Below are 19,237 nucleotides of genomic sequence, written 5' to 3' on the forward strand. Positions count from 1 at the left end.
AAATGAATCTTTTTTATTTTTATTTATTTATTTTTACAGCAAAAAGTAATTAGCATTATGCAATTCTTAGTACTCTTTCTTGGCAATTCCAGTAAATGATGTGATTTATGTGTGTGTTCTTTCTGGTGTGTTTCTTTGTGGCAAGGTTAGTTTTTGTAAAATTTTCATCTCTTAGACTGGGACTGGCAATATTAGCCAGCAGTTCATTTTGTGCCAGCTCTTATTATCTGCATCTACATAAATATGCTGGAAGGCACCATATGGTGCATAGCGGAGTATATGTTGTATCACTACTAGTCCTTTCCTTTCCAGTTCCCCTTGCAAATAGAGTGAGGGACAAATGACTGTATGTATGTTCGTATGAGGCCTAATTTCTCTTAGCTCGATCTTCGTGGTCCTTAGATGACTTGCATGTTGGCAGCAGTAGAATACATCTGCAGTCAACTTCAAATGCCAGCTCTATTTACTCAATAGTTTTCCTTGAAAAGAACATTCGTCTCTCCTCTAGGGTTTCCCTTTTGAGTTCTCGAAGCATCTTCATAATACTTGCATGTTGTTCGCACCTACCAGTAACAAATCTAGCTGTCTGTCTCTGAATTGCTTCAACATCTCCTGTCTATCCAACCTGGTGGGGAACCAAACATTCCAGCTGAACTCAAGAATGGGTCTCACTAGTGTCCTATTTGTGGTCTCCTTTTCAGATAAAACACACTTTCCTAAATTCTCCCAAAAAACAAAAGATGACAATTCACCTTCCCTCTACAATCCTTACAAGCACATTCCATTTCATATCTCTTTGCAACATTACAGCTAGGGGTCATTCCATATCAAGTCATCCAGTCTATGACACCCATTATCTAGTTGTGAACTGAGATTTTGTGTACTGCTTTTGAATCTAATATCATGAACTTCTGCCAATTTTTATTGCTTTACATACATTCTGTTGGTACCAATTGCTGAAAGTTTGATGCAATGCGTTACTTCAAAGCAAACTGTACAAATTTGAAAATTGGCTGCAGTTTTCAAGCAAAAAATGGTATTACTACCCAAAAGACATTAACAACATATGTACACATAACAATATCCAAATTGAACAAATATTGCAATATATGAAACAAAATTACACATTATAAAATATAGGGCAACCTGTACATTACATGACATATGGACACTTTCTTACCTCTGCTACAACCAAATTAACTCTATGTAAAAATAAATAGCATTTTGTTTATAATATTTAAGCATTTTGTCAAAAGCCAATATTGACAACATGCACAAAATGCTGGTGCTGCAATCTGCATTCAAGTTGATTAGGAACTACACATGTGACGCGAGGCATTGATGCTTAGATAACATTTTTTTGTATGAGAAGCAATTTTCTTCCACCAACTTTGAGGGCTCTTTGCTCAGAGAATAAGTATGGCCTGTTGCTGTGTTGATATCAACTTCACACAGAATATCAGATAAAGAAACATCACAAACATCATTATCAGGCCAACAGAAGAAAGAGGATGGTCGATGAGGATACAAGAACCTTATGGTAACATCTCCTTTTTCACAATTCACCTTCTCAATAATTCCCAAATACCAAGATGAGTCATATGGACATGCAACACAGTAGTTGGGCTGCATAGTGCATTCTGGCATTAGTGTCGGAAGTGCAGCTGAGAAATCATGCACGATACTAAAATTCGTATCACAGCTCCACTTTTTTGCTCCAATCTTGGTGGGTGATATTGGTGCGGTACAATGTGATGCATAGATTGTATTCCAGGAATTGTTTTTGCATTTGTAAAGTGCTGAGAAAAATAATGTCCGACTTGTACCATTTCATCTTTTGAAGCAAAGAGAACTGAAATGCCTTGCAGGTTCTCACGACAGAATTCAAATACCTGTGAAGCTGCAAGTATTTGATCTTTATAAACTCTTTGCAAACTTGTTTTTGTGATAAATCTTTTAACAGTGCTACCAATACCATCAAAGGGAGATTTTCCATGTGTGATAGCAAAAAAAGGCCCAGCTGCACTTTGTGTTGAAGTCGTGTTCATGGTAGCAGATATTTATGAAATTCTTACAATTTTCATATAATGCAGCACAACCATCAGTGAAATATTCAACATATGCAAGATGAATTTCTGGAAATTCACTCTTAAAAAAATTCAAATTCACTCTAAAAAAAATTCAAGACAGTCTTCTGAGTCTGATACATCAAGGCAACATCATGTTCTAGATTATTAGAAACAATACAAACACTTTTTTGCATGCAACTGTTTGTCCTTTTTGTAACATATATGGACAGTGTGAAGAGTGCAGCTGCCATTGTCCCATGAGGTGCTTCCAAAATTTTATACTTTTAAATCTTTATCAGATTGACTTTGATCACAATTTTTATTTTGTTAATTGGTTTAAATGTAACTTACTTATAATCCTAAACTGCTTTGTTTTAATTATCATATTAACTACTTTATTTGCTGTCATTTTTTCTTCCTATCATTCCGTTTCACTTGGAATTTATGTTTGTGGTTTCATTTTTAAGGTGGTTTTTCATCTGCCTCAGTGAATGCAAGCTGGTTCCCTTATTCTGCATCACTTGCACTATGTTGGTAATTGCTGCGCTAACACAGTCTCCACATGCGTGTACACCATAATTACTCTACCATGCAAACATTTGGGTTAAACTCATCTGGTATGAGATGTTCCTGGGGGGAGGGGGTGTCTACTGGGGACCGAACCACACAATAACCCTGCAGGCTGGCCTGCACACTGGACCTCAACTATAACCTTATCCAGGAGACCAGCTCACCTTCCCACTCGGGAAGCAGTATGCCAGACCATGCGGCTATCCGGGCGGTCTAGGATACATACTTCACATGCATGTCTGTAGCACTGCCATGAGAGTACCCCTTGCCAGACTCCAGGGGAGGACCAAATGGGGTGGTGGGTATTGCAGAACTGAGCAGAAATGTTTTGGGAACTGAGTGATAAGCTGTAGTATGCCCATCCCTGTAGAACTAACGATAGGGGTATGTAGGGGTTGCATACATAAAATGTAATTCAGACAAGGGAAAGCTGGACAGCAACAGTTTGCAACAAGGTGTTCAATGAAATTATTTGGCTACAGACACCGTCTCAGATGAGCAACATTACAGTCCCGTGAGCTGGAAATCCCTCCTTGGGAGGAAAGTCATACACATTGGGGTGAAGTGTAAACGTAACATTGGTCTTGACGCTATATTTTGTTTGAATTTATTCCTGAAATTCACCTTCACTGTAATAAGTACAGATTTACTACCTAAAGCAACATAAGAAAATTTTAGCCACACTGGGCCTCAAACCTGGATTTCCTGCTTACCATGATAAGTTGGACTTCAGGAAAAAATTTCTATATTTGAAAGTGTAGTTTGTCATCAAATATATATGTTTTTCATTTCTTGCAGTTATATAACTCATGGGGACTGTGAACTTAATAGCAGTGCAATTCTGCCCTATGCAATCTAATGCCACATACGTCCACTGAATGAATACAGTCAACTGAATGATAGTAATACTTAAGGATGAGATATGGCACTTGCTTGAAGCCTGGGAGCTTCAGAGTACCTGGTTTTGTATATGTTGCACTAAAGATTTAGAAACAGGAGACGCCTCCATTATTTCTTCAGAGGTATGGTTTTCATGTCCAGGTTGATCAACTTTCTCTAAGTTTGAGGTTCGGTTGTTGATTTGCACTGGTGAAGAGGAGGTTGCCCCGCCAATGTTTTGGGTGATGTTGCTACCGAGAAAGATCTCCAAGTTAGGGCTACTGTCTGTGAAATTTATTGTGAATAGGATTAGTAGTACAGAAATAAGAAATTTAAACATCATACATGATGTGGCAGTTTTTCATGCATCTCACTCTTTATGACATTCTATCTCCTGAACTATGATAAGTAGATGGTTCTTACCCCAACAGTGATTGTCGTCAGACAATAAGGAAGATGTGTATCAAGTTTAGGAGGACATGTGGCGCACAAGCACTCATGCAAGCACGCACATACACGACCCCCCCCCCCCCCCCCCACACACACACACACACGTCTATTTTTATAATATGAATGGATTTTACTTTGCTGTCTGTTAACATTTTACATCCCTGGCTACGTGGTAAAAAATTTTGGCTGCAGCATTGTACACCCCTTTTCATGCGAAAGATAACCTTAATGTGTCATTATGAATGTAATTTACTATAATTATGTTCATCTCTGTTCTTTCTGAACTGCAGTGGATTATTTACAACAAACTTCATGAGGGAATAAATATAATATGAAGCAGTAATCAAAATGCCTAACTGCTTAAACAAATACCTACATGATAATTGCTGCTGAGCACAACATATTATTCTTACAACATGATTTGAGCAATGAAGAAGTTCATCCTTAAGGATGAGTTACCCAAGAACATTATTCCATGTGACATTGAATGAAAATAAACAAATTTACTGATTTGTCTCTCCCCAAGATTTCAATGATCAAGTGCAAATGTGGTTGAACTACGTTGTTTTAGGAGTTGCCAAATTTGATTGAGTAGCGCTGCTGCACAGTGATACCAGACAGCACAAGTCAGTGGTATCCAGGTGTTGCTGGAGAACTGTTTATTCTTCATATTTCACTCTCCCTATTAATACATATCGATAACCTTAATATCGCATTGGACTAGTCTGAGACTGCTATATCAAATTTGCACATAAAATTCTACTATAAAGAGCATTTTGTTTTTACCAAAAAAACAAATCAATCATTTTCATTGACACTTGTCATGTGATGAATTGTAATTGTTTGGGCTGACTCCAGCTACTTATTGCAGAAATGAAACTGCAAATATCTGCTGAAATGTCAAAGTTTCAACTTATTTTCACTGTTTCTAAACATACTCTCATACGAATTCCTATCTATCTTTTAAAGAATTTAATTTGCAATGTGATCCAATGTAGTTTCTAGATCATGTGTTTACATCCTTCGTCTAATTTCATTTCCAATTGTGGCCTAAAATACTCACTTGTGGGTGTCGCGGTGTGCGGTAGGTCAGCTGGCCAACACAGCCAGGAGGCTCATCAGCTGTTGTCAACATTAGGACAGTCCCTCCTGGGAAGAACCTGGCAGCCAAAGATGCAGAATTGAAACATATTATTCAGCACATGAATAAAACCGTGTTTACAAAACTTGAATATGTGAATGCAAGTCGTCAGATGTGGCTATACCTTTGTAACATATTTACATGTTTCACATAAAAATGCTGTAATTTTTTATTAGTACTGTAACATGGTACTAACAGTTTGTGGACAGTATCAGAGTTCAACATGTCGACTGACATAATGTTACTATTTAAGGAAAATAATCGTAACAATAGAGAATGTTTCAATAAATTTCCCTGGTATGATATCTGGAATCCAAAAAGTTAGGCTGCACATCTGTACAATTACTTTCTATCATCTCCATATGAATTTGTTAAGTACACTTACCTGAGGTATCTGAAGTATGCAACAAGATGGACGGGACTGTAAAACTGATCCTGAAAACTATTTTCACCGTATCTAATGTACGATGTCTTGCTAATATAGCACCCATGGAAATTGAGGCGTGGTCGCTTTATGTACATTTCACGCCAAGATTGGTATGGATCAAAGTCTGCACAAGTGATGCCCCACACTCTACAAAAAGAAACATCAGTGAGTGTTCCAATTGTACACTACTGACAAACTTCTACCAGCTAAACATGATTTTCACACAAATATTCCTTCCAAACCTTCTTGTAATTCTTGTGTTAATTTTAAAAGTGCCTACCCAGGCCACCGCAAAATTTGTTTTTGCATCATTCATTGTTTCTGAATAAAATTATTGCTTAGATATAATGACCAATTACAGATCTGTCATGGATCAGCATGTAGGCAAACACACTTCTCTTCAGAAGTGCACAAAACTTTTGTTCATATCTTTTGTTCAGCTTGTGGTGCCCAAGCTTAGTGAGATTTGAGCAGGGACTATCTGAGAATGATTTTTCACTCTGTAGCAGTGTGTGCACTGATTGAAACTATCTCGGAGAATAATACTATTTGTCAGACTGGGATCTGAGACCTCTGCCTATTGTTGGCAGATGCTCTACTGACAAGTTATCCAAGCATAACACACAACCACCCCTCACAGCTTTATTTCCCCCAGTACCTCCTCTTATACCTTCCACACTTCACAGAAGTTCTCCTGCATACCTCGTGGAACTAACACTCCTGGAAGAAAGGACTGTGTGAGATATGGCTTCGCCATAGCCTGCAGGATAATTTCCAGAATTAATTTTGCAGGGTGAAAATTCACTAAACACACACACACAAAAGATGGCCACTGCTGTGACAGCAGTGAAGCGAGACTGAAGTGAGGGGCGATGTCAGATGGACTGAGCAAGGGGCAGGGAAGTGGAGGAATAGCCGAGTAGGGGTGGGGGAAGATACTTTATAGTGTTGCGAGTGAGAATATGCAGGGGCATGGTGGTGACAGGAATGGCCTTCCATGTACAGCATTGGGAGATATGTTTGGGGGTCTGGGTGGTGGAGGGGGAGCAGAGAAGTGGAAATGACTATGTAAGTCCACTGTCAGGCAAAGTTCTTATGAGGCTGCAGTGAGAGCATGAAAGGGCACGACAGGGAGTAACAAAGGTTGAGACACATGGGGTTATAGGAATGAAGGGTATTTGGTAGGGAGAGTTCCCACCTGTTCAGTTCAAAAAGGCTGTTTTGGTAGGAAGAATCCAGATGCTACAAGCTGTGAAGCAGTCACTCAAGTCAAGCACACTGTGTTGTGTGGTAACTACATGATCCAGCTGTCTCTTGGGCACAGTTGGGAGGTGGCCATTCATGTGAACAGACAGCATGTTAATGATCATGCCCACATAGAATATAGCACAGTGATTGCAGCTAAGCTGCTAAACTACATGGCTGCTTTTTCACACACGGTCTTGATTTTGATGGGGTTCGAAACGACGGTGAAAGGACAGTATTAGGTGGCAGAGGGAGGATGTGTGAGAGAGGTATTGTATCTAGGTCTTTAAAGTGATATGGGCGATAGGAGAAGAGGTTAATAGCAGGTGTGGAATACAGATGGGCAAGGATATGGTGAAACCAGATCTTCAACTACCTCTCTCCATGTCCTGAAATGAGAAATATCCTTTCTGTCTTTCCCCCAGTGGTATTACGCTGTCCACTTAACCTACACAATATCTTTGTCTGTCACTATTCCACTCCTGCTCTTAGCGCCATGCCCCATGGCTCAAATCCCTGTAAGACACTTAGAAGCAAGACCTATCCAATACTTCCTCCCACTATCACCTACTCCAGTCCTGTCACAGACATAGCCTACCCATCAAAATCAGGGCTGCCCTTGTGCATATACAAACCTCAACCTCTCTCTCTCTCTCTCTCTCTCTCTCTCTCTCTCTCTCTCTCTCTCTCTCTCTCTCTCTCTCTGTGTGTGTGTGTGTGTGTGTGTGTGTGTGTGTGTGTGTGTGTGTGTGTGTGTGTCAGACCCACATGCATGTTTCTAAATCTAGAAAGAATATGTCCAGTAGCTTAGTCTATTTTAAATGTGCCTCTCTATCAAACATTACCTGTTCTGTGTGGTAAGTACCAATCTATCCTACTTCATATTGTCTACAAATAAATAATTGACAGGAATGGGGGAAAGAAATACAGTAGAAGACGAATGGGTAACTCTGAGGGATGAAGTAGTGAAGGCAGCAGAGGATCAAGTAGGTAAAAAGAGGAGAGCTCGTAGAAATCCTTGGGTAGAAGAAATATTGAATTTAATTGATGAAAGGAGAAAATATAAAAATGCAGTAAATGAAGTAGGCAAAAAGGAATACAAACGTCTCAAAAATGAGATCGACAGGAAGTGCAAAATGGCTAAGCAGGCATGGCTAGAGGACAAATGTAAGGGTGTAGAGGGTTATCTCACTAGGGGTAAGATAGATACAGCCTACAGGAAAATTAAAGAGACCTTTGGAGAAAAGAGCGCCACTTGCATGAATATCAAGAGCTCAGATGGAAACCCAGTTCTAAGCAAAGAGGGGAAAGCAGAAAGGTGGAAGGAGTATATAGAGGGTCTATACAAGGGTGATGTACTTGAGGACAATATTATGGAAATGAAAGAGGATGTAGATGAAGATGAAATGGGAGATACAATACTGCATGAAGAGTTTGACAGAGCACTGAAAGACCTGAGTCGAAACAAGGCCCCAGGAGTAGACAACATTCCATTGGAACTACTGACGGCCTTGGGAGAGCCAGTCCTGACAAAACTCTACCATCTGGTGAGCAAGATGTATGAGACAGGCGAAGTACCCTCAGACTTCAAGAAGAATATAATAATTCCAATCCCAAACAAAGCAGGTATTGACAGATGTGAAAATTACCGAACTATCAGTTTAATAACTCACAGCTGCAAAATACTACCACGAATTCTTTACAGATGAATGGAAAAACTGGTAGAAGCCGACCTCGGCGAAGATCAGTTTGGATTCCGTAGAAATATTGGAACACGTGAGGAAATACTGACCCTACAACTTATCTTAGAAAACAGATTAAGGAAAGGCAAACCTACATTTCTAGCATTAGTAGACTTACAGAAAGCTTTTGACAATGTTGACAGGAATAATCTCTTTCAAATTCTAAAGGTGGCAGGGGTAAAATACAGAGAGCGAAAGGCTATTTACAATTTGTACAGAAACCAGATGGCAGTTATAAGAGTCGAGGGTCATGAAAGGGAAGCAGTGGTTGGGAAGGGAGTGAGACAGGGTTGTAGCCTCTCCCCGATGTTATCCAATCTGTATATTGAGCAAGCAGTAAAGGAAACAAAAGAAAAATTCGGAGTAGGTATTAAAGTCAATGGAGAAGAAATAAAAACTTTGAAGTTCGCCAATGACATTGTGATTCTGTCAGATACAGCAAAGGACTTGGAAGAGCAGTTGAACGGAATGGACAGTGTCTTGAAAGGAGGATATAAGATGAACATCAACAAAAGCAAAACAAGGATAATGGAATGTAGTCTAATTAAGTCAGGTGATGCTGAGGGAATTAGATTAGGAAATGAGACACTTAAAGTAGTAAAGGAGTTTTGCTATTTAGGGAGTAAAATAACTTAAGATGGTCGAAGTAGAGAGGATATAAAATGTAGACTGGCAATGGCAAGGAAAGCGTTTCTGAAGAAGAGAAATTTGTTAACATCGAGTATAGATTTAAGTGCAAGGAAGTCGTTTCTGAAAGTATTTGTATGGAGTATAGCCATGTATAGAAGTGAAACATGGACGATAAATAGTTTAGACAAGAAGAGAATAGAAGCTTTCGAAATGGGGTGCTACAGAAGAATGCTGAAGATTAGATGGGTAGATCACGTAACTAATGAGGAGGTATTGATTAGGATTGGGGAGAAGAGAAGTTTGTGGCACAACTTGACTAGAAGAAGGGATCAGTTGGTTAGACATGTCCTGAGGCATCAAGGGATCACAAATTTAGCATTGGAGGGCAGCGTGGAGGGTAAAAATCGTAGAGGGAGACCAAGAGATGAGTACACTAAGCAGATTCAGAAGGATGTAGGTTGCAGTAGGTACTGGGAGATGAAGGAGCTTGCACAGGATAGATTAGCATGGAGAGCTGCATCAAACCAGTCTCAGGACTGAAGACCACAACAACAACAACAACGAATAAATAGGGTTTCTAAATTATATTCTTACTGTTTCTCAATCTCTCAATCACCTGTTGTGTGCTCAATACGTTGATGATATATGAATGATCTTTGCAGAAATCATCTTCATCTTTACCCAAGAGAAGTTTTTCAATTCTTCTGATTTGCCTTGTCATTATGGCAATGGTGTAGTGATACGTTTAGTACTCTTTCTCCAGAGCTGCTTGAGTCTATTCCATTCCCTTTGTAAAACACCTACACAACCTTTCTTTAGCATCCATTTTTAGGGACTATCTTTTGTTTCTAGTATGAAATGTATGAAAAGGGATTAAAAAGTGGTGTAAAATACACAAAAATGTAAAATGTGGAAAATAATTTTTTAATTCGTAAAAGTTATGTATAGCAACCACCAAGTATTTATGTATAGAATCCCCCTTGCATTTTCATACTTATGTTCGAAATATATATGCAACAGGCATCAGAACACTATTAGGGGCTTGTTCATTATCCAAAAAAGGGTATCAAAATTCCGTACTCTATTTAGCTGCCGACGTAACTAGAAATGGTGACTGACTTGGAAGTGGAAACCTTTGACTTAATACTGTTCATCACAACTGGAAATCCAGAAATTGTGAGATTCATTATTCAAATAATGAAACACTGCACCAGTTACATATTTTTCCATCCTTAGTGCAATGCTTTTCAAAAATTTAATCTTGCTACTGAGCACAAATATTTACAGAAGTAAATTGTGCAATATCTGCATCTGACATGCTGTCCTGCATCTCTTGCACTCTAGTTGTCTCTTTTGAGTTTATGAAGTACTGTGCTTCCTCCATTATGCAGACCCCCCCCCCCCCCCACACACACACACACAAACCTTACTCACATTGTCTTTGTGTGAAGCATCACGGAAAACATTTACGTAAATATTTGCACTTGACAACAAGAATAAAGTCTAGAAAACACATATTGCATGAAAAAATATACAACCAGTGCAGTGTTTCATTAAATAAACCAAAAACATTTGAGCAACTCAAGGAGTGCAAAGGTGTCAATTAACGTCATAAATTACGAAATAACAAAAATTGTGAAACATGCGTTCTAGGTGTCATGATGATCACAACAATCACAAAGGGGCACATGTGCAGCAGAGACAGTTTGAAAACTATCTGGATTGGTCATTATTCAAATGAATTTAGTTTCTCCCACCAGACACCATGACTGATAGAGCTTGGCTGTGGAAGCAGATAAAAGCACCAATTTTTCCCAACTTTACCAATTCAGATCTGTTGAGTAGAGCGCCCTGGTGTCAAGCAACTTAACTGTGTAATGTTTGTAACCAGTACTTGGAGGAGAATGCCGAGCCAGTGTCATTTTATGCTAATAATGTCAGTTTTTTACCCACAAATATTGTTTCATAAAGTGTAAATAACAGGAAAATAATAAATATGTTAACAAGAGATCGGGTGTATATTAACATTGTGGAGATAAGAAATCTGATGGGAGCAATAAAAAATGTCATAAATGGCAACAAAATATTAATTCCGGGAATGTAAAAGTGGGTTATACTGTATTTCAAAATTTCAGTTTATGTTGTCTGGGCTAGTGATTTTTCTATTTTTAAAATTTTTAATCTTGCAACCATGGAATAATTTATACATTCAAACATTACTAACCTCGACATACATTCAAGCAGATGCTTCATTTAAATAAGAGAATGATGCTTTGCTGGCATCATTTATGCCATTTTAAAAATATACATAATATTACATCTTTTGTAGAAAACTGTATGTCACAACACTAAATCTGGCCCAAAAAATCTCTGGCTTCTTTATTATCAAAGTCACCCTCTACACTACTATCAAAGCCATTCTCTACACTGAATACACACACTGTTGCATGAGATGATATACTGCAAGTAGGATGGAAAATATTTTTGCGACATGAATCTACAAGATACCTAAGAAGTCCTTAATGCACATAACCATGAACTGCCAAACAATTACGTTTCAGGCAAGAAGAAAGCCAAGCAACCTGACACTGTGTAGTTCTTAAAGAGGAGCAAAAGAAAGAGAAAAGAATTAGTTACATTTGTAATTTTGTAATATAATATCATAAACACAAATATGATTTCATGTGTGTGAGAGATTATTGATATACGAGGGCGGTTCAGAAAGTAACCTCCGATTGGTCACAGTGCAGGTTGTGGGGGGAGTAGCGACGCCATCTGTGCGTTCACGCACTCAACAGGTCAGTCGGCATCAAGCCGTGGTCGAGTGAACGTCGTACCTGCGCTAGTTTAGTTTTTGTGGCAGTTTGAAATGTGTGCTGGCAATAGAAAACCCGCCAAATGTGAAGTGCGTGCTGTCATAAGGTTTTTTACAGCCAAAGGATATTCTGCAGCAGCTATTCATCGTGAGCTTTGTGCCGTGTACGGACCAAGAGTTATGAGTGAAGGAGTTGTCCGTGAATGGTACGTTTATTTAAAAGTGGACGAGAAAACGTTCATGATGAAGAGAGGAGTGGTAGACCATCATTGGTGACTGACAAACTCGTTCAGACAGTTGATGCAAAAGTTCGTGAAAATCGACGTTTCTCATGTCGGAGTTGTCTACTGGTTTTCCACAGATTTCTAAGACTCTCTTGTACGAGATAGTGACAGCAAGATTGGGTTACCGTAAGTTCTGTGCACGATGGGTGCCCAAAATTCTTACCGACCACCACAAAACTCAAAGAATGGCCTCTGCATTAGACTTTCTGTCACGTTATGAGGACGAAGGAGAACCATTGTTAAACAGAATCGTGACCGTGACGAAACCTGGATTAAGTACGTGAACCCTGAGACAAAAGAACAATCAAAGATGTGGGCACATTCAAATTCGCCTACCAAACCAAGAAAAGCCTCGCAAGATTTTTCTGCCAGAAAACTGATGGCAACGGTGTTTTGGGATGCCAAAGGGGTGTTGTTGGTTGAATTCATGGAACGTGGTACGACCATTAATCAAGACGTGTACTGTGAAACAATAAAAAAGTTACGACGGGCTATACAGAACAAACGCCGTGGTATGCTGACTTCCGGTATCGTTTTTTTGCACGATAACGCCCGTCCTCACTCTGCTCGCAGAACAACGGCCCTTCTTGAGTCCTTCAAGTGGGACGTTATCAACCATCCACCTTACAGCCCAGGCCTGGCGCCAAGTGATTATCACCTCTTCATGCATTTGAAGAAATGGCTCGGGTCACAGCGATTTGATGACGACGAAGAGCTCAAAGATGCGGTCACAGGCTGGCTCCAGGCACAAGCGGGTGATTTTTATGCAGGAGGAATTTCAAAGCTTGTGAAGAGATACGATAAGTGCCTCAATCGCTATGGAGACTATGTAGAAAAATAGTGCAAAGATGTAGTTGTAAGATGTATATATTAAAATATATTTATTTAACTTGGTGTATTTTTTTAAATCAACCGGAGGTTACTTTCTGAACGGCCCTCGTACATACTCTCAAATACCAGGTCAATGGCGCAAGAACAGACCATCATCAAACTAGGAATTAAGTGATAAGTAGTAGACTATGTTACAAAATTGCAGAAATGTCTACATAGTTATGAAATCTTAGCAGCTATCTCCTCTTTTGTTCTGCCCATACATTACTCAGCACTAGTTATCAAGACTAGTGTTAATCTGACAAAGCTCATTTCGTGTTTTTGTTGTTTCAGTTATGGTGCAGTTCATACAAAATACCATACTTGAGAGACAGTTATTCAACATTTTCATGCATCTGAAAAAAAAAAAAAAACTCTTACAATATCTGCCTAAAAAAAATACATATAAAAACATTTTCTAGTAACGCACAATGCAAATGATATTCTGAAAGTTTTGAGATTATCATTTTAACTGGCATATTTAAAAACACATATCCTTACAACTGTTACTTCTGTCCCTGGTGTTCTATGCACAGCTGAATCCAGTCAAACCAACTGGTGAAGGCATCTCATTACACTTCTTTTGGAAAGTTTTTAGGTATGAATCTTACATGCCGAAGACAGGTTTTGAAAACTCAAATCAATGTGACTATAGACAATTCCATATGATTTTTAAGAATAGGAAGAAGAAACAGGGGTTGGACAAAAATATGGAAACACTGAACAAAATGCATACCTGGGACACAAATGCAGTTCCCTGCAGGTTGCACTGTTGTATTTTATCACTAACAGCACCCGTGCAAGTGCCTCAATACTTTGCAACTGTCCCTCACAGTCAGAACAGTGTTCCATGCAGTTATGAGTGCATTATGTCACAGTCAAGTGAATTTGTATGTGGGCAAATTATTGGTGCTTGTATGGTGGCTGCTTCCGTAATAGTAACAAAACAACAAAAAGGGGCTCCATAAACTGGTAATTGAAGAGCAAGCTGAAATTTCAAAACCACAGGACAACAAGGTGCTGAAGCCATAAATGTGGATGATGGAACAATGGAAGACTGTCACTTGGATGGATGAGTCTTTATTTCACACTATTTCCAACTTTTGGCCGAGTTTGCATCCCAAGAGTGAAACGGCAGGGATTCGGTAATGATCTAGGCAGCCTTATCACAGTATCCCATGGGTTCCATGGTTCCTCTGCAATGTTGCATTATTGCCCCTGATTATGTGATGAATTTGGCTGATTAAGTCCAATCTAAAGTTACTGTTTTGCTTATATCTACAAAAATGGTGCCATTGTAACCCACCTGTTCTAAAGAATCTGCACGAAATTCTTATTTCCTTTCACTTTAGTGGATGGTTACCTTCCAGGAAGATAGAAATACATGATTACCACCTCATTTCAGTGTACAACTGGTACAGCCTAAATTCTTCATTTGTAACATTAAATACTGCTCTTACCTTACAGATGTAAAATTAATGTTTTTAGTATCTGATGGCCGAATTCAATGTAGAAAGTTTTTTGTACAGAGGTTAATAAGTGTGATATCCAGATGTTTTAACCACAGTTCATCATGCAGGATTTTACAAACTTCTGCTGATCTAATCCCAAAAACAGCACTCAGTTTCTTGACAGGTGCAAAGGAAATCCTCTTCAATCATAGCCCTAACTCATAACTAGTTTTTTTCAGTAGTGGATGTCACCAGAAGCCATGACAAAATTTCGTTTCAAGACAGTTTCTCTCATGGTTGAACTCATTAAATCAGCTGAGGATTGTTGCAATGGAAACTGAAGAAATGCTAAAAACCTGCTACAGCTTTTACAAACAGTGATTTGCAGTCAATCATATTTTAAAATCACAAAAAAAGTCATCATCCAAAAACACTCTCGTTTCAACTCCACTGCTGCCTCAGTACAACAGACAAGTATAGGAAAACAAAGTACTAGAGTCCACACAGCAGGTTGAGCAAGAGGAATCTTACACAACTTAGTAACAACATGACTGAAGTGGCATGTGAAAATTCGTACCAAGGACAGGAATCTGTACAAGACCAGTTAAGTCTCTGAAATTGTGTCATTTCATTTGAATTACTAACAGCAGATGCAACTGTTTACTGTCTTTCTTGGTTTTAAACAACCAGCAGCAACAGATAAGAGTTTTAAAACTTTCAATATGACTCTGCACACTGACTTGTTTCTAAATATCGTAATGTAACTCCATCTTATTATTTTTAGTAGTCAAATATGACTTAGTCTACTCTAGTTTCTCACCTGGTACATGCTAGCCTCCAAATCTTTGGATCCCGACAACACAGGTAGAAGCCACGGCAAACACGTGAGCACATTTCCAGTGATCGAATGTCTAACTCTGAGGACACCACCCACCGCATTATATACAGCATTATCTCCAATGGCAGTGCTGATATGTGTGTTGTCTGTCAACATCAACAATCATCAGTGCTGGGATATACAACATGGGCAATAGATACAAATAAGCTCCAACATATTGAAACCTGTGATTTAACTTTCTTTCCATGTAAACACTTTATGTACTCTAGCATATTTCTTTATAGTTTGATAGCAGTGAATGTAAAGTTTTGATGAAGCCTTTAAATTTCTAAGCCTACTGGTATTTTACTTTCAGATTCGTGCTGTTGCTCCTCTAGATTAAGAATATCATTGATAAGGAGGTTATTTAGTATGTTCTGGGCCAACCACCAATACAAGCAAAAAAATGGAAATTGATTTAGTCTGCAATACATGCCACTTCCAAACACTTTTCTAGTAACACATATCAGATGGCAGAATAGTTGATCTCTTGAAAAGAATTTGCAACTTCTTTAACGGAAGGCAACTTAAGATTGCTTCTGATAGGCTCATCAACTACAAAGAGCTGTTATGTTTAACCTTTTCAGTAGTACGGAATAATGCTTTGCATCACTGGATGATGCTGTCATCTATACATACTATACTGTTGAAATTACATAAACGAACTAATTTCTGAAAGTATTAAGTGGGTTGAGGGGTTCATAAAATTTACAGGCTACAATAATAATGTATGTAAGTTTATTGGTATAAAAATAAAATGCTGTATGACTATTCCATAAGAAAAATACTTTCTGTAAATGCATTTAGCTTTGTCTGGAAAATAATTGGATTACTAGATTCACACAGATATTATTTACATTTCTAATAAGTCTTCTCTCAAATAAGATTTGTGAACAACATAACACTTGTGCAAAGGTTGAACAGAAATAGCAGAGACTACGTTCTTTCAATTGCGTATCATTGAACTGCAGATTATAGAATTACGTACACTTTTAAGTAAGTTATGAAGTGCAATAATTGCACAGTAATGTTCTACGTCTGTATGGACATACATACCTTCTGTGGGTACTCTGGTAAACAAATACAGTGAGTTTTGTTAAACACCTTCTGGGCTCGATCCAACACATCAACCTCATCCATTGAGTCACTAGAATCTTCTTCATTTCCATCTGTAATTATTAAATAAATATCTGGTAAAACTGAAGAATAGAATTTAAATATGCAGGTGCATTTACACATAGCAAACAGCATCACTAAAAGTGCTTTTCAAGCAATATAATATTTTTCAATATCTAATGATAATGTGTTGATGTCACAAACCATCACTGTAAAGCATTAACAGATTACATAATATGAGGTTACAAAAATCACTACAGTGCATACAGCAAGAGAGTTTGTACAATTGAAGCAGGCTTGGCACATATGCATCTCACATCGGCCACAAACCAACATGTAACATAATTTTGTTAATGTTTCTATGGCAACGTCTCAGTGTTGTCGCAGCTCTAGGCAACTAGGGCTTTCAGCCAGGGCTGCGGCAGCCTTTCGCTCTTGGTGGTTTAAAGCTGGCAACAATGTACCAAGCTGTCAGAGAGCTTATTTCAGTGAGTGGCATATAGTATAAGACTTATATGGTGTCTTCAGTGGTAACTTTATGAGTTTTTCTGCAAATAAGGAAGAAGAGCACCCCCCTTATTCATTCAATTTACTGTCAATAAGTGATACTAGAAATAGCAATACAGATAAATGGCAACACAACAATAAACAATATGTTCCCTGAGGGCTGATTAATCAATGAGTTTAATTTGGACATTGTTTCTAAAGGATTATCAAGCTATGAGACACTTTTTTACTGTTGGAATGTATCAAGAAGGAAATAACGAGTAGACAGCTATCTAAGAAATTTAGTCACCAAGACGCTTGTAGTATAATTATTTATTCCACTATTTAACAACCATCATCGGTAAGAAATGCCGAACTGAGTGGAAATATAGGTATCTGTAAGGGTGGTAGGGGCATGGTGGGGGTGGGGGATGAGGGGATTGGAGACAAAGGAGGGGGGGGGGGGGGGGGGGACTTGCTCCTTATGGATTCTGCGTACACATTTTTTATTCATTACAGAATACTCTTGAATTTCCAGCATTAATTGTCTATGATGCTGCTAAACTATAGATTAACACTGCCTTTCACAATGGAAAATACTGTGACTAGCCCAGCCCACCTTTGTTGGGATAAGTGACACTTGTGACCGGAGTGGACTAGATGGTGGTGGGAGGATGTGTGGGACAGGTCATGCATGTAGGTCTATTACAGGTATATGAGCCATGAGGCAAGGGGTTGGGAGCAGGGGTTGAGCAGGGATGGACAAAGGTGTTGTGTAGGTTCAGTGGGCAGCGGAATACCACTGTTGGAGGGGTGGGAAGGATAGTGGGCAGGACAGTCCTCACTTAAGGGTACAAGGACAGGTGAGTAGCAACTACCATTTTCATAATATTGTCATATAACTTCTTTATATACCTTAGTTATAATTTTATATCCTTTTATATATGTTCCACGCTGCTAGCACAACAGCTTTACACAGACATGCGATTCAGTTATCATAAATTGTCAATCTGTATTTACAATAATTAATAAAATATGTGCATTTTTGGACATATCATGGCATTATCCTTCTATGAAGAACACACAGATATCCGATAAATCAATACCAAGTAAGTTTTTGTAATATATTTCTTACAACTCCTGTAAATGCAAAGGCCTAAAGATTTATTGTATCCTGAATTTTGCAAGCAAATTAATTTCTCGAAACTGGTAAAGTGAAATAAAAATATCTAACAACTGACGACTGAAATTTATTTTGAAGTATATACTACAGTCACTGAATATTACAGCCATGAATAAAATAATAACTGGATAACTATCAGTCATTTGAGGTACACAAAGTTTTGCGTAGTTCTCAAGAGATTTAGTTATTTGAGGCAAGACAGATTTTCAAACTTATGAAATAAGTTACATAAAAAATTGCAATTTCAGTATTTTGCCCCTCTTGGAAAAATTTCTACATATGCCCATGCTTAACACAATCACACAGGTTTTAAGTCCATTTTGTATAACTACGTTTTACTAAGATAAATAAAGCACAATCACACCAGTTACAACCAACCAGTGTGGATAAAATGAGGCATCAGAATCTACGAGGGTAAGTCAATTATTACCCGCAAAGTAGTTATAAAATTTTATTGTAATCAAATAGGAAACTTACAAGAACATTATTTTTCGACATAGTCTCCTCGCGTTTCAACGCACTTGGTCCATCATTATACAAGCTTCCTGATGCCCTCATAAAAGAAGGTTCTCATAAAATAAGGTTCTTGGTTGAACTGTGAGCCACGAATGCATCACTTCTTTCACTGCTTTGTCCGAGGAAAATCAACGGCCCCTTAACGCCCAAACAAGTGATTGTCAGAAGGGAGCAAGATCGAGACTATATGGAGGATGATCCAGCAATGCGGGTAGCAGTATGCGAATGGGCATTATCGTGCAACAACACACCACCTTCTGACAGCAATCCTCGGCATTTGCTTCGAATTGCAGGCTTTAGCCTGGTAGCAAGCATCTCACTGTAATGTATACTGTTTATTGTTGTGCCACTTTCCCCATAAAGTTCCAGTGCTGGACCTTGTGCATCCCAAAAAACCATAAGCATCAGTTTTCCTGCGGACAGTTGGGTCTTGAACTTTTTCTTGCACGGCGAATTTGGATGTTTCCAGTCCATACTCTGCCATTT

At 38.6% G+C, this 19,237-nt stretch overlaps 1 protein-coding gene across 1 annotated transcript in view; it reads right to left on the bottom strand.

Annotated features, from left to right (window-relative positions):
* The window catches only part of LOC126469251 (F-box only protein 9), an 83,861-nt gene that overhangs the window by 12,145 nt on the left and 52,479 nt on the right, over positions 1 to 19,237 (bottom strand). The window contains exons 5-8 of the mRNA XM_050096617.1: positions 16,507 to 16,619; positions 15,394 to 15,557; positions 5,495 to 5,683; positions 5,032 to 5,128 (exon numbers count right to left, since the gene is read on the bottom strand). Of these exons, the coding sequence (XP_049952574.1) occupies positions 5,032 to 5,128; positions 5,495 to 5,683; positions 15,394 to 15,557; positions 16,507 to 16,619 (563 nt within the window). The remainder of the gene's footprint in view (positions 1 to 5,031; positions 5,129 to 5,494; positions 5,684 to 15,393; positions 15,558 to 16,506; positions 16,620 to 19,237) is intronic.

The sequence above is a fragment of the Schistocerca serialis genome, chromosome 1 (assembly GCF_023864345.2).
Source record: "Schistocerca serialis cubense isolate TAMUIC-IGC-003099 chromosome 1, iqSchSeri2.2, whole genome shotgun sequence".
NCBI lineage: Eukaryota > Metazoa > Arthropoda > Insecta > Orthoptera > Acrididae > Schistocerca > Schistocerca serialis.